At 37.4% G+C, this 16,509-nt stretch overlaps 2 protein-coding genes across 3 annotated transcripts; one reads left to right on the top strand and one right to left on the bottom strand.

Moving 5' to 3' along the window:
- Positions 1 to 3,277: 3,277 nt before the first annotated feature.
- LOC111894706 (pentatricopeptide repeat-containing protein At1g09900) lies at positions 3,278 to 5,385 on the top strand. The gene has a single exon (XM_023890798.3). The coding sequence runs from the start codon at positions 3,474 to 3,476 to the stop codon at positions 5,247 to 5,249; it is 1,776 nt and encodes a 591-aa protein (XP_023746566.1). The 5' UTR covers positions 3,278 to 3,473; the 3' UTR covers positions 5,250 to 5,385.
- An 87-nt stretch (positions 5,386 to 5,472) lies between these two features.
- Positions 5,473 to 9,704, bottom strand: LOC111894707 (CBL-interacting serine/threonine-protein kinase 8). Of its 2 annotated transcripts, none has more exons than XM_023890800.3 (15): positions 9,109 to 9,704; positions 8,393 to 8,455; positions 8,210 to 8,281; positions 7,990 to 8,097; positions 7,838 to 7,912; positions 7,719 to 7,772; positions 7,478 to 7,603; positions 7,295 to 7,384; positions 7,091 to 7,213; positions 6,855 to 6,977; positions 6,571 to 6,687; positions 6,392 to 6,448; positions 6,149 to 6,223; positions 5,908 to 6,040; positions 5,473 to 5,775 (listed from the first exon to the last, which is right to left on the bottom strand). In XM_023890800.3, the coding sequence occupies exons 1-14, from the start codon at positions 9,265 to 9,267 to the stop codon at positions 5,924 to 5,926; spliced, it is 1,359 nt and encodes a 452-aa protein (XP_023746568.1). In that variant the 5' UTR covers positions 9,268 to 9,704; the 3' UTR covers positions 5,473 to 5,775; positions 5,908 to 5,923. The 2 variants fall into 2 exon arrangements, with proteins under 2 accessions (XP_023746568.1, XP_023746567.1); XM_023890799.3 differs by having other exon boundaries at positions 5,916 to 6,040.
- Between the last annotated feature and the right edge of the window lie 6,805 nt (positions 9,705 to 16,509).

Here is a 16,509-nt window from a genome sequence, read left to right as displayed (position 1 = left end):
AATATCATATATGTGTGTAATGGTTCTCTCTTCTTATATTTCAGAAGCAAACAAAAAAATTCTAAAAAATCAACAGCTTAATACAGTAATTTTAAAGTTTAATATAGTAAATTCACAGTTTAATACAATCAATTCACAACTTAATACACAAAATTCATAGCTTAATATAACAAATTCACAATTTAATACATAAAAGTTATATATTCCTAAAAAATTCACAACTTAATACAGTTATTTTAAAGTTTAATACATTAAATTCACAGTTTAATACAATCAGTTCACAACTTAATACACAAAATTCACAGCTTAATATGATAAATTTAAAGTTTAAAACACAAAAAATTCATACAAAATATGCTTAATATAGTTATTTTTAAGTTTAATATAGTAAGTTCATTATTTAATACAATCAATTCACAACTTAATACACAAAATTCAACGTTTAATATAATAAATTCAAAGTTTAATACACAAAAATTATATATTCACGACTGTTATCTCAGCCTAAAATTATTTTAAGATTTTAATTCACAATTTAATAAAGCATTTTAGGACCCTCGTTTACAGTATTTACAGCTTAGAAGTTTACTTGATTTTGTTAAAGCATTTCATCAAACATCATGTGTACACCACACAAATTCACAGTTTAATAGAGCATTTCGGGAATCTTTATTAATAGTATTCACAATTAAGATATACTAATTCACTTGGTCACAATTAAACTTAACATTGACATGACTAAATAATAATTAAAATATTAAAACATCACAATTCACAACTTAACAAACCTAAATTCATTTTATTTGAGAATAAACTACCATAATAACATACATTATAAATTAAATTCACAGAAAAAAAACTAACTATACAAAACTTAAACTTTGAATATTATTTTTATGCAAATATTATAACAAATAAAAAAAGAAACTTAAGTTCACAACTTAATAACGGTTAAAACTAAAATTATATATATATATATATATATATATATATATATATATATATATATATATATATATATATATATAGACACACACACACGACAAATGAGATTTTAAAATATTAAATTCACGCTTTAACAAAAAGGAACAATCGAAACAAAACTATTTTTTTCATAATATATATCAAAGAAGATGCAAGATTTTTAGAAGAAAATGGATTACATTATAATTATAATATAGATATATTCTTAGAACAAGTATTATTAATAATTATAATATAGATATATTCTTAAAAAAATAAACTCAAAACAAGTATAATTAATAATTATAATATAGATATACCTTGTTGTGTAGATCCCTGCAGCAAGGGCTGTGACACCCCTAACAGCCACAACCATCTTGTTCTGATCAGTTAATATTGCACGCAATCCCCCTGCAAAACAGACATGATTTAAAAGGTTTTATACATTCAAAAAATAAGAAATAGAAACCAAGATTTTATCACTACCTCCAATGTGCTCAAAGGTAGTGTTAATGGCAGAAACCCATTCTTTCTGCATTTGAACGTTCTACAAGCATTCGTTTATTCATATCTTCTGCTAATTTAGCCTCATGGGCTCTTGCTTCTGCTTCAGCCATAGCCTTAACCCTAATTGTTTCTCTTTCTATTTCAGCTTTTTCTCTTTCTGTTTGTCTACGTTGTGCTTGGATTTGCTCTTCTGTTGCTCTTCTAGCTTGTTCTTGTCTGATTGATGATTCTTCTTGCATTTTAACAAGTTCTTGGTTTCTTGTTCCGTAATGTTCATTTTCAGCCTGCAAGATTTTTGAAATTTATTTCATACCTCCATGAACTAAACCAGAAAAATATGAATTTCAGAACATGCCTGTATTCTTTTTCGTGCCAGTTCATCTTCATAGCGAGCCATCTGTGATTTTATTTGAGCTTGTTGTTAAGCTAGCTTTTTTTTTTGTATTAAATATGTATTAGAACATAAACAATTCAAGAACAAATCAAATATGAAGTTATATTACCTTATTTCAGTGAAACACCACTTCATTTACAAAATGTTTGTCGAGAAGGACATGTTTTCAAATCAAAACAGAGGATGAGATAACATGTATCAATGAAGCCAGTGAATATGACATTAAGCATAGGAAACGACATAGATCGTGGGGAAGGAATCGATCTGACCATAGGTTGCAACAACTGAGGTCTTTGGTGGTTGGAGGTGAAAAAGGTAGCTAGAAGTGGTCAGAGATGAATCCGGTGTGGAGGAGGCAGATGTGGTGGATCTCCATCACTTATCGGAGCTCTATATCTGAGAAAGGAAATTATTGATGTTACAGCACCGAAGATCAAAGAGAAATGCAGAGGGCGACGTTTTATGGCGTTCTAGCAAGGTCGTGGTCGGAGATGAAGCACACATTATCGATTCAGAGGTGTAGAAGGCCAAAATCGGCAGTAGGTGGCATCAATTGTTACAGATCTGGAGGTGGTTTAATGTTGTTGGCAACAGAGCTTCATCTAATCAACGAAGAAGGAGACGAATTGGCGGTTCAGCACTCACCGGAGTATAGATCTGAAGAAAGAAGGTTATCGATGTTAGAACACCGGAGATCAAAGAGAAAGGAGGAAGGCGATGTTTTACAGATCTGTAGGTGGTTTGATGTCAGCTGCACAGAGGTTTTCTCCTATTGCGATTGTTGTTTTCTATGGAATTACAGTTTATGTCATTCCGTGTTTTGACAAGGATTTTCCTTAATTAGTTGGTTTTTTGGTTCTTAATCTTTTTTGGTTTTCTCATTTAATATATATATATATATATATATATATATATATATATATATATATATATATATATATATATATATATATATATATATATATATAAATCTGACAGTAGAGCCCGGGGTCGTCACCCACGGGGCATCAAATTCACCACCAGATAAGATAACAAGAGATGTCCTAAGTCTTTACTTAGTTTTGCAAATTGTAGAATTGGCTTTGCGCCTATCGTGTGAGGTATCAACATTTATAGTAAGGCTTTAAAAAAGTAGCACAAATAAAAATACAAAGTAACTCTGTAAACTATTTTCTAAGGTTTTGCTTCATTGTTCTTATCATTGTAAAAACGTTGCAACTCGTATTCATTTAATTTTTGTGTCACTAAATTGATATAAACAAGTAGAGTCGAAGTCGATAATCATTAAGTAAACTATTAAAGCAGTAGAGAGATAAAATAGGCCCATAACAGTGTTGTTGTTGGGTCACAGGCCCATAAACACCTACATTTTATGAACATAAAGCTATAAAGTGATAAACAGGTCGTCAGACATTTCACTCGACAAATTCGGATAAGAAAATTAGGCGGCACCTTCTTCACTGTTCTTCCATCTGCAAAACACCAGTAAGCTCTCTTCTTCTTTGTGTACACCGTTCTGCTCTTGATACTGACAGTCAATAATCTCATCGTTTTCCATTAAATCATCCGGTAGAAGCGTGTAACCACAAGTTTATGGTCTAAAGTAAATATGGAGTCAGTTGTGTCCATAAAGCAAACCCATGAAGGGTTTTGTTCCTTTCAATGCGTCCATACAAAAACCTTTAGGAATCGTAGAGTTAGGGTTCGTAATTCGGTTGTTTTAGCTACTGGAATTCATGGTAAACTGAATGATAAAAATGGGTTTTTGAGTAAAAAGATTAAAAGGGTGTCGGCCATTTCAAAGTCGGAAACATTTACTCCGAATGGGAAGGCTGTGAATGGGGAGAAAGCCTTGAAATTGAACGGGATTAACGAGGTTAATACCAGAAGAAACTTCGAGGAGTTTGAGAATAATAACCATCTCAGAAGACTGATTAGGAATGGTGAATTGGAGGAAGGGTTTAAGTATTTAGAGAACATGGCTTATAGAGGCGACATCCCAGACATCATTCCATGTACGAGTTTGATTCGAGGGTTTTGCCGAACAGGAAAGACAAGAAAAGCCACTAGGGTTATGGAGATTCTTGAAGAATCCGGAGCTGTACCTGATGTCATAACTTACAATGTGTTAATCAGTGGTTATTGCCGAGCAGGTGAGATCGATAAAGCACTCAACGTGTTTGATAAAATGTCTGTAGCACCTGATGTCGTCACATACAACACAATCTTACGCTCTTTATGCGATAAAGGAAAACTAGACCAAGCAATGGTGGTTCTCGATAGACAGATGCAGAAGCAATGCTACCCCGACGTCATCACCTACACGATCTTGATAGAAGCTGCGTGTAAGATGAGTGGTGTAGGACAAGCAATGAAGCTTTTAGATGAAATGAAAACGAAAGGTTGTAAGCCAGATGTGGTGACTTACAATGTCCTTATCAATGGGTTCTGTAAAGAAGGCAGATTAGATGATGCTATCAAGTTCTTAAACAATATGCCATCTACAGGTTGCCAGCCTAATGTGGTGACACACAATATCATCTTGCGAAGCATGTGTAGCATGGGTAAATGGATGGATGCTGAGAAATTTGTGGGTGACATGCGGTGTTCTCCAAGTGTTGTGACTTTCAACATCTTGATAAACTTTTTGTGTAGAAGAGGGCTGTTAGGGCGTGCGATTGACATCTTGGAGAAGATGCCTAAACATGGATGTACCCCGAACTCTTTGAGTTATAACCCTTTGTTACATGGTTTTTGTAAAGAAAAGAAGATGGATCGAGCGATTGAGTATTTGGAAGTGATGGTGTCTCGTGGATGTTATCCGGATATTGTGACTTACAACACTTTGCTCACGGCTTTGTGTAAAGATGGGAAGGTTGATTTTGCTGTGGAGATTCTAAACCATTTGAGTTTTGAAGGGTGTTCACCTGTTTTGATTACTTACAACACTGTGATCGATGGGTTGTCAAAGATTGGGAAAACGGGGCGTGCGATAATGTTGATTGATGAGATGAAGGAGAAAGGGCTGCAACCGGATATAATCACGTATTCATCGGTTGTAAGCGGGTTGAGTAGGGAAGGGAAAGTGGAAGAAGCGATTAAGTTTGTTTATGATTTGGAGAAGTCAGGGGTGAGACCGAATGTGTTGACTTATAATGCGGTGATGTTGGGGCTTTGTAAGGCTAGAGAGACTGACCGGGCCATTGACTTTTTGGGCTATATGGTTGGGAAGGGGTGTAAGCCTACCGAAGCCACTTATACCATTTTGATAGAAGGTTTGGCTCATGAAGGCTTAGCTCAGGAAGCTTTGGAGTTGCTTAATGACTTGTGTTCCAGAGGTGTTGTCAAGAAACGGTCTGCTGACCAGGTGCTCGTCAAGCTTTAGGTTTTCAACAATATATAGTTATATACTTTATGTTATGTTGTCTAGTAAGAGAAGAGTTCATGTGACGAACAAGAGAAGAGTTTTTAGGTCAAATTTTGGTGCTTCAAATTCAAAATGTTTGTGGATTTTTTTTTTCTTATGATTTGCCACTACTTTTGTTGTTATTATATATATGCAAGTATTTGTTAGTTGTTAAAAGAGGGGAAGGGAAAGTTGGTGTTAATTTGGAGTAGAAAAAGAAAGAGTGAATAAGCCAAAACTAGGTCGTAGTTATACAAAACAAAACAAAATGCATTACCTAGCTACTTCACTTGGTATTATTTCTTTATTTCTCAAACAAAAGAATACAATACCATAGTCATACCATGTATTGTATTCTATCTCTCATTCATTACCACGCTCTAGGTAAAAAGAAAAAAATACCAAAGTCTACAACAAATGTATATCAACCACAAATTGATCTTTTACATTCTTTTGGAGATAGAAAGAGATGGGTTTAACTACAACAGTGTTGGCCTGGCCTCTCCTGTAACAACGAAAATTTTGAAGCAATTAATAATAATAATATGTGTAATCAGTCAAACTTAACTTAACTTAACTTAAAGATAAGATAAGATAGTTTACAGAAAGAAAAAGAAAGAAATTGATGATGAGTAACCTAGTTACCAACGGATCTAACGGCGTTTGCTCTTTGTTTTGGTGATCTTGGATTTCCCATGTTGTTGTTGTTGTTGTTCGTTAGGTGGTTTCCAGATAATATCTTCAAGATTGTTACAGAAATTCTTGTAAAACTGCATGCAGCCACCAATATTATATTATTATTTAAGATAAGAAGAGTCAAAATTTTCATTTTTCAACCTAAAAAAATACTCCCTTAAAATTAATAAAAGAAGAAGCACCTTAAGGTATTCAGCACCATCTCCTGCTGCTTTCTGAATGTCAACCATCACAAAATTGGAGGTCACTTGAAAAACCTGCTTTCAACAATTCATTACTTGCTTTCTTGCTATATATATATATATATATATATATATATATATATATATATATATATATATAATATATATATATATATATATATATATATATATATATATATATTATATAATAATATCCCTAAGTAATTAAGATGAAAAACTCACTTCCAAGATAACAGAAAAATGGGACTTCTTATTAGCAGAAAGCCCTTCTACTCTCATCTGAAAATAATACAATAAAAAAAAGAAAGTAAGCTATAGAGATTGTAATTACTATTGTTATTGATCATTAATAATCTATTTGTATGTAAACTGTAAAGATAGTGTGTGTGTGTGTGTGTAACCTTGTAATTTCGAATGTGTGTCTTGAAGCTCATCGACTGAGCAACAACTTCCATACTTGATAACACAATCTTTGCGGGTTTTTGAGAAACAAACCGAGTTATGTGCGTCACAGGGTCCTGTCAAATGCAAGCAAGCATATACTTTTCACATAAATTTCATTTTCTTAATTCCTAATTTCAAAAACCGATATCAATTTACTGTTTAAAACATATAATTTTGAAAAACTATTTGCATGCATGTATTTAAGATTTGTGGGGTGGGGTGGGGTAGATAGAATTCAAACCTGACCACGGTCAAACATGGAAGACAGGTTTAAGCCCTGAGACAGGATTATCATATCAAATGCATTAAGAGACAGAGGACATGCATCTTCATCTGTTTGTTGCTCATCACCACCTCCCTCTTCCTACATACATACATGATATGCAGCTGTTAGTATTATTTTTAGCATTTCATTGTTTGTTTGTGTTACCATAATATGAAATTGACGTAAGTGATAGAATAGGTTTTGGGTTTTACCTCAGAGTCATCAAAAACAGCATTTACATCATCCAGATTAACATCTTCATACTCAACAACTCTAGCAGGGACATAATTCTTTTTGAACCATTCATCATTCCTTATTTCTTCAATACCAATACGCTGCACATAACCATCACATCATTAAATTAACAGTAGTCCTACTAACCAAGTAACCAACATCATGCAAGATGGACTGCTCACAGTGTCAGGATTTGGATCTAAAATTCGATGAATTAACGATTTTGCCCCTACTGGGAAAAATGACGGGCATGAAAATTCAGCTTTATCGATCTGCACAAACAAACAAACAACCAAAATTATTCTACCTTGGTAAAGAAAATCCAACAAGACAGATAGTAATAATAATAATAACTTGTGACATGCCTTATTATACAACGTGGTGAGATCCATTTCATCAAATGGGAGGTATCCAGCCATCAGTACATATAGGATGACCCCACATGACCATACATCAGCCAAAGCACCATTGTAACCTTTGTGACTCAGTACCTAAACCACACCATCAACAAAGAATGAAGCAATGGTAAATATGCATGTAGGTAAACACTACAAAAAATAAATTAAAAAAATAAATAAATAAAGGATAAGTTGCACCTGTAATTACCTCTGGTGCAACATAGTTGGGAGTTCCACAGGTTGTTCGAAGGATACTGACACCCTGCAAATATATATAAATTAAAGATGGACGACACGATACTGAAAGAATGTATTCCAAAATCTTACCTCTGCAGGCAATGCACTGAGTCCAAAATCTGAAATCTTTAAATTTCCTTGGGAATCTAACAAAAGATTTTCAGGCTGCAAAAGGAAAGTAAGAGGTAAAACAAAATGATGAGAATCCATTGAAGATGATGACCTGAAAAAGTACCCAACACCTTCAGATCTCTGTGATATACTCCTTTACTATGGCAATACTCTACACCATCAATCAGCTGCTGAAAGAATCTTCTAGATTCTGCTTCACTGAGGCGTCCATGGTGGACCTGGTCAACATGCATTACATCTATGAGACCAAGGATAATACCAAAATACATCCATTTCACCTTGCTTGGAGAATGGAGAATGGAGAATGGAGACTGGAGACTGGAGACTTACAATTTTATCAAATAGCTCACCCCCTGTGATAAATTCCAAAATTATGTATATTTTTGTGCGGCTTGCTAGCACCTAAACCAAAATTTTACATTAGTCAACAACAGACTTGATGATGATTCTTTCAAAATGTTTAAACTAGAGTATCAACAGAGCTTATATATAGCCTGGATTATGAGATCATGCCTCATGCAGCCGAACAACATTGGGATGTCTAACCAGCTTCATGATTGATATCTCTCTCTTGATCTGCATGCAGTTATAAGAATAAATTTTAAGGGAGCTTTTAAGATTATGAAAGAGGTTAATTGTTGAAACCAAGTAAATATTGTGCACCAGTATATGTATGGTTAAAGTCTTAGGTTACATTGTATGTCATCAACTGTGTACAAAAACATGTCAATCATAAAGAAAGTTTCCAGCACTATGAATGCAACTATATATAGCCTTCTTCCATAACGAATATGGTTTTGATTTTTCTTTTCAAAGCAGAAACTTCACCCCCCTTCTCCCATGATGTTTTCACTCTCAAAGTAAGACTATTACTATTTGGCAACAACTTTGTTTATTTGTAGCACTTACTAAATTCATTGTAGTTACCAAGTTTTTTTCTGAAATTAAGAAAGTCATAGCTACATCGTATCTAAAAAGTAGTGCAGTAGAATGTCAATGATTTTCTGGAGAGCTATACCTCTGTATGCAGACGTACCAAAAAGCAGATCAAAACCCTAATCAAAACTTAAAATCTTTGGCCAAAGACTAATCATGCAATGTAATTATATAACTGAAAGTAACATCACCATTAGCGTTCGATTGGAACAGCTACAATTGACCCATTTTAACCTAATTTTCAGATCAGCGTATACAAACAAGTATAATGATACAGAGAAGAAGAAATTCACCTGGTCGACCATCTTGTGCTTGATTATGGTAGCTCGATCGAGGAGTTTCATAGCAACACTTTCACCAGTCTCTGTATTCTGAGCAAACTTGACCTTCGCGAAGGTTCCTTCACCGATCGTCCTCCCAACCTCATACTTGCCAACTTTCCTCACCACCATCTCTACACTCTTCTAACTATTTCTTTCTTCAATTCAGCCAAATTCTTGTAGCATTTCAAGTAGGGAGTAAACAGTAGCACAGGATCAAAATCAGATTTGTGAGAATTTCTTGTCTAGTTTCCGATTCGATTAATGTCTTCGAAAAAAAGGGGAAAGTTTGGCAAATGAAAGAAAATTAAAAGACAGAAAGGCGGGTTTGACGGAGAAAAGGGATAAGATATATAGAGAGATAGAAAGTGGGGTCTACAGGCTACTGATTTAGAGAATAAACTTGAGTTGAAGGGAGGAGTGGGTGGGATTGATGTGAAAGGAGGATTGTGATGGCGAGGATGGGAGGAGGCGACGGCCGGAGGAAATTAATTGAGAATATTGATTGGACGGTGTCGGTAGGTAGTTAACCACACCGGTTTATTTAGGCACCACGGATAGTTTAGTTGCATCTCTACGACCTCGCAATAAAACATAGACCAAGTATTTATTGATTTATTTAATATTTAATATTTTTACTATTAATACTTTATTCTCATTTTATCTTTGAGTAAATTACATAAATGGTCCATGTGGTTTGGTTTATTCCGCAAGTTTGATCCAACTTTTAAAAAATCGATAGAGATCATTCACGTTTTGAAGAAAATACATGGCGGTTCTTGATCCATATAAACTTTATTGAGTTATCCTTTTCAATTCTTTTCTTTTTAATTTTTTACCAAATTATATCTTTTAATAATATAAAAATAAAAGAAATGTCACCTCATCTAACTCCATCGACCTCTCTCTTTATCTTTTCTCTTCCATGTTTGAAGTGAAAGATAATCGAAGCAATCAATAGAACTATAGCGCTCATTGTTAAAGAAGTTGGTAGCTAGAAATGTTACATGTTGAAATGTGATTATATCACATTAGAACATGAAGGAAAATATATTCCATTCCGGGATTTGATTCTAAGAGACCTGAGTTTAAGCGTTGCGACACACGATGAGAGGTCTTTGAAACGTGGTCCATCGGTCTATCGTGGAAATCAAATAACTTATCTTAAGTTTGTTAAGAAAGTCTCCAATAAGGATCGAGATTGTGACTTGGAAGTCATAATTGAAAGTCTAACACGAGATAGAGGGTGGATTCAAGATCGAGCACCGCCTGCAGTTAAAGAAATCCAAGAAGTTAAAGAAATCCAAGAGTTAGATGTTAATTTAAGGGAACATAGAAGTTACAGTTATCACCTAGGATGAAGAGATAATGTGTGGAGTCATTATACAATCCATGTTTCGTTGATGATTTTAGGACGTAATCATCCTAAGGGTGAGATAATTGTAACGCCCGCAGATTGGGGCTAGTAAAGTTATAGACAATGAGCATAAAAAAAAAAGAGTTTTTGATGGAAGATTATTTAGAATGGGTAATTTTAACCATGTTGTAGAATACGTCACAAGGGTTCCGTATATATAAAGAACGCCGAAATCCAAGTTATAACGAAGAAGTTATGACCTGTCAAAATTTCGCGACAAAACCGGCACGACGCTACGTGACGTAAATAGTGAATATACGATAGAATGATTTTTGGCCTTAGCGATCTAAACGAAAGTCGTAGATTTTGTTAAACTAATAGCATACATAAAAAGAACGTCCAAATCTGACTTCGTATGAGGAAGTTATGATTTTTCTAAGTTTCAAATCGGTAGTGCGCAGCTCGGAGTCCGAATATTAGATCGAGCGACTTTTGGCCGACACAATCTACACGAAAATCAAAGATCTCGTTAATAATAGCGTACCGGTAAAAAGACAGGCGAAAAAAGACGTCATATGAAGAAGTTATGAATTTTTAACGAACTATTCATGTCTCGGACTGTTAAAAATATAACTTTAAAAATAAAGTCAAAATTAGCCAACGGAATCTAAACTATAGTTGTAGAGTACGATCCCACCTACGCGTGGATATAAAGAACGTCAAAAACGGAGCTCATATGCGAAAGTTATGAATTTTAGAAGTCGGGAAGCAAATTTGCGAAGCTATTGCGAGAACCGGTGACGTGGCACAATCACAGTCGTCGCTTGTGGCCCACGGCCTTGCTTTGGATGGAGACACTTGGCCTCGCATACACACCGCATAGAAGGAACGCCCCGCGTTCAGAATCACTTGGTCTCGGAAGCTCCACGTCGCACCAAGCTAGCTCGGAAACGTCCTCGTACGAACGCCCAGTGTAGCCGAGAACGCCCAGTGTACCCCTCGCATGAACGCGCAGCGTTCCCAGCAGGTCTCGGCCTATAAATAGATGCGAGGTGCAGCCGGAAATATCACACTTTTTTCCACTCCTTTCTCTCTTTACTCTCTCTTTAGCCTTCCTAAACCCTCCCAAATCCTAGGGAACCCCCTAGCACCCGAAGGAAGCCCCGGAGCTCCCGAAGGCTCCAAGAAAAAGAGTTTTTCGGCTCGGAAACGCTGCTCCAGCGAAGTCCGGTTTTTAATAAAAACCCGATGTAAGTGAGATATGTCTACCATACTTTAAATATAGCTTATATATAAATATAATATCGTTATTATGAACCTATAAATAAGATTTATTAGTAATTCAAAGTCGTTATACTAATTGATCTACTTATGGGGATGATGTATAGGCTGTGATTTAGTGAGGTGTTTAAAGTGAGATTTCCAAACAGTATACTTCATATACCAAACAGACCATACCTCCGATATGATCCTACCTGGTTGTTTCTTATTTGATAGATCATGAAGTAGACTTTGAGTTAATGATGAATCTAGACTAATAATTAATCGCAATGAATATTAGACTAAAATCTAGTGGTAATGATACAGGTTTCGTCGAAGGAAATCATATTGTTCAGAAGCAAAGCGCTGCTCGAATTTCGAGTCGTCACTTTAACAAGTGAGTGCATAATTACTTTCATCTTGCACATAAATATGAAGTATTTTATATAAATTACGTGCTATGTGTGCATATTATCGGTATACATGATATCTATGTTGGATGAACGATTTTATACATGTTTTAAATTATTTAAACTGTATATGTATTTTATATCTACAAAATATGTTGGGTAAAACATGGGTAGATGAATATATGAGTTGGATGATGAGATGAGAGGTAATATAGACCATGAGATAAGGGTGAGAGGTGAACAATAAGAGAAGTCTTTTACCCAAGCGTTAGCCCATCATCTAGCAGAGTATGGATGACAATCACGGACTATTCTAGACAATCCAGTGGAACACTAGTAGGCTCATAACCTGTAGGTGTTGTGAACGATGTGTTCACCGGTGTACTCTAAAAACCCATTGACATGTATTGCGAGTGGACTCTCGAAAATGATACTGTCAATAAACGAGATAAACCCTGGCGACTATGCAGACTTAGTGCCTAAACATTCATTAGAAAATATTGTATAAACACGTCATCTCAAAACCAAGTATCATATTTGAAACCCACAACCATGAACAGATGTCATATCAGAGTACAATCCCAGAAAACACCGTGCGGAAAATCATATGTGTGTGTGATGCCATGTTACGCCGTCGACTCCTTCCCCTTAGATGAAGAGGTACCTGAAACCAAAAACTGAAACCGTAAGCACAAAGCTTAGTGACTTCCCCCATCATACCACATACCATACAATACCATCGGTATCTTTCAACCGGTAATCGTCATCGGTATCTTTCAACCCCTACCACTAGCATACAATAGCAAGATATAAGCACACAGTCAGACATATCCGGGTACTGACCTACCCCTTGGTCCTAAGGACCACTATCAGGGAAACTATCCATATCATATAACATATCATACAGATATAACTCATAACCAAACGCATACCAGACCAAGATAAATTATCACAAAGACAATTCTCTTCTAAATACTCCTCAATGGTGGGTCGGCATTGTGGCCTTAGACCCACCCCTACTGGAAGGTAACTCACCTCGTGGCTGCTGAATTGTGCAGGAACCCTCTGACTGCTGCCGCTGCTGCTCCGGAAATCCTCCGATTATAATTCCCACAAAACACTTAGTCAGAAACTGACATCTACCCTTAGGGTAAAATGACCATTTTACCCCTTAACCAAGTCAAAGTCAAAGTCAACTTCCAGTTGACCTGACTCGTCGAGTTGACTCGTAAACTCGCCGAGTCCCTATCCTTCCATCAGACCTCATACCCTTCTCTACTCATCAAGTTAGGCGACAACTCGACGCTTTTTCCTTTTAAATGAACATCGACTGAATCCACATCCGACTCGCCAAGTTGTATGAACAACTCGTCGAGTTACTCTTCATCCAATGAACACGTTTTGTCCTCGACTCGCCAAGTTGATGAACAACTCGCCGAGTACCATGAAGATTGTCTTGAACTCGCTGAGTCCGTTCATGCACTCGCCGAGTACCATGAATTCCCAAAACACTTTGCTTAGTCCAGAACGTTGGGTCACTCCCCGGGACTCCTAAAACCCTTCCACACTCAATTGGCCCTTATGACCCTCACTGATATGGGACCAAAACCCTTGGACTCGCCGAGTCTATCACATCCCTTATTAAGAACTTCGATTTCTGATGTACAACACTTAACCAAAAGATAGATCCAGTCCCCTAAACTCAATCTAGCATGTAAAATTACAAACTTTACGTGCATGCATGGGACATTAGAGCTTAAAAGGCTCTAAAATGGTTCTTTTGTTGCGTGGGGCCTTCCTTGGTGCAAAAAGCAACCTAGATCTGACTTGTGACTCATAAATGACATGATACAGAAGCCCAAACCCCCACATGGTTGGCCACCAAAAATGGCTTATAAAAGCCCTAAATCACCTCAAAGAGGGATCTAACAAATGAATGAGCAAGGTTCAGACTTTATACCTTCCAAAGACTGCAAATGATGAACCAAACTCGAATCCTTCAGTCCCCTCTTGATCCTTCTATGCTCTTCCTTCTTCCTTGAGGTCAAAACTCACAAGAATCACTCAAAAAGCCTTAGATCTTCTCAAAAACGGCTAGGGTTTGCTATGAGGAGTGTTTGGAAGCATAAAGGGGAAAGGAGGCTGCATAAGGTTGTTTAAATAGGGTGCAAACCCCTGGATTAGGGTTTTTGTCCAAACAGCGGCTACTCGCCGAGTCCGGGACTTGACTCGCCGAGTCCGCAGCTTAAACCCCGCGCCTCATCCCGCTTCTACTCGGCGAGTCAGTCCTTTGACTCGCTGAGTCCAAGGCTAAAAATGCAAAAAAAAATGAAGATTTAATAACAGAATACATACCAAGAACCAGGTGCTACAAATCTCCCCCACTTATTTTAGACTTCATCCTCGAAGTCTGTCGCTCGATCCTGAAACAGCTCGGGGTAGAGCTCCATCATCTCACTCACCGGCTCCCAAGTCCACTCCGACCCCTTCCGGTGCTGTCATTGCACCTTCACGAGTTCTACTCTTTTGTTCCTCAGATCCTTCGACTTCCGGTCAAGGATCGCTACAGCCCGCTCGATGTAATTCAGGATGCCATCAACATGAATGTCCTCCAAGGGTACCACCCCGTATCGTCCACTAGGCACTTCCGCAGCTGAGAGATGTGGAAAGTGTTGTGGATCTGATTGAGTTCGGCTGGCAGATCCAACCGGTATGCCACCTTGCCCACCCGGGCTACAACCATGAACGGTCCGATATACCTTGGGCCCAACTTGCCCCGCTTCCTGAATCGGATGACACCCTTCCATGGAAATACCTTCAGGAGAACCATATCCCCGACCTGGAATTCCAGGTCTTTCGTAAAATCCTTTCGTTTAGATTTTTAGGAACCATTTTATTGTAAAAATCTTTTAGCCCCTTAGTTTGAGTCCAGACACCCCCGAGGGTGTGTCCGAATCTCTCAAACCAGGGCTCTGATATCAACTTGTAACGCCCCAAAATTCAAACCCAAAAATTTCATTTTTGATTAATTAATTCATAAAACATTCATTAGAAAATATTGTATAAACACGTCATCTCAAAACCAAGTATCATATTTGAAACCCACAACCATGAACAAATGTCATATCAGAGTACAATCCCAGAAAACACCGTGCGGAAAATCATATGTGTGTGTGATGCCATGCTACGCCGCCAGCTCCTTCCCCTTAGATGAAGAGGTACCTGAAACCGTAAGCACAAAGCTTAGTGAGTTCCCCCATCATACCACATACCATACAATACCATCGGTATCTTTCAACCGGTAATCGTCATCGGTATCTTTCAACCGGTAACTGGGGACTATTCCACCCCTACCACTAGCATACAATAGCAAGATATAAGCACACAGTCAGACATATCCGGGTACTGACCTACCCCTTGGTCCTAAGGACCACTATCAGGGAAACTATCCTTATCATATAACATATCATACAGATATAACTCATAACCAAACGCATACCAGACAAAGATAAATTATCACAAAGACAATTCTCTTCTAAATACTCCTCAATGGTGGGCCGGCATTGTGGCCTTAGACCCACCCCTACTGGAAGGTAACTCACCTCGTAGCTGCGGAACTGTGCGGGAACCCTCTAATTGCTGCCGCTGCTGCTCCGGAAATCCTCCAATTATAATTCCCACAAAACACTTAGTCAGAAACTGACATCTACCCTTAGGGTAAAATGACCATTTTACCCCTTGACCAAGTCAAAGTCAAAGTCAACTTCCAGTTGACCTGACTCGCCAAGTTGACTCGTCAACTAGCCGAGTCCCTATCCTTCCATCAGACCTCATACCCTTCTCTACTCGTCGAGTTAGGGGACAAATCGACGATTTTTCCTTTTAAATGAACATCGACTGAATCCACATCCGACTCGTCGAGTTCATCATCAATTGATACTCATGTCCTGTCTTGACTCGCCGAGTTGTATGAACAACTCGTCGAGTTACTCTTCATCCTATGAACACGTTCTGTCCTCGACTCGCCGAGTTAATGAACAACTCGCCGGGTACCATGAAGATTGTCTTGGACTCGTCGAGTCCGTTCATGCACTCGCCGAGTACCATGAATTCCCAGAACACTTTGCTTAGTCCAGAACGTTGGGTCACTCCCCAGGACTCCTAAAACCCTTCCACACTCAACTGACCCTTATGACCCTCACTGATATAGGACCAAAACCCTTGGACTCGCCGAGTCTATCGCATCCTTTACTAAGAACTTCGATTTCTGATGTACAACACTTAACCAAAAGATAGATCCAGGCCCCTAAACTCGATCTAGCACGTAAAGTTACGAACTTTACGTGC

The sequence above is a fragment of the Lactuca sativa genome, chromosome 1 (genome assembly GCF_002870075.4).
Source record: "Lactuca sativa cultivar Salinas chromosome 1, Lsat_Salinas_v11, whole genome shotgun sequence".
NCBI classification, from domain to species: Eukaryota; Viridiplantae; Streptophyta; class Magnoliopsida; order Asterales; family Asteraceae; genus Lactuca; species Lactuca sativa.
This window is presented reverse-complemented; position numbering and strand designations above follow the sequence as displayed.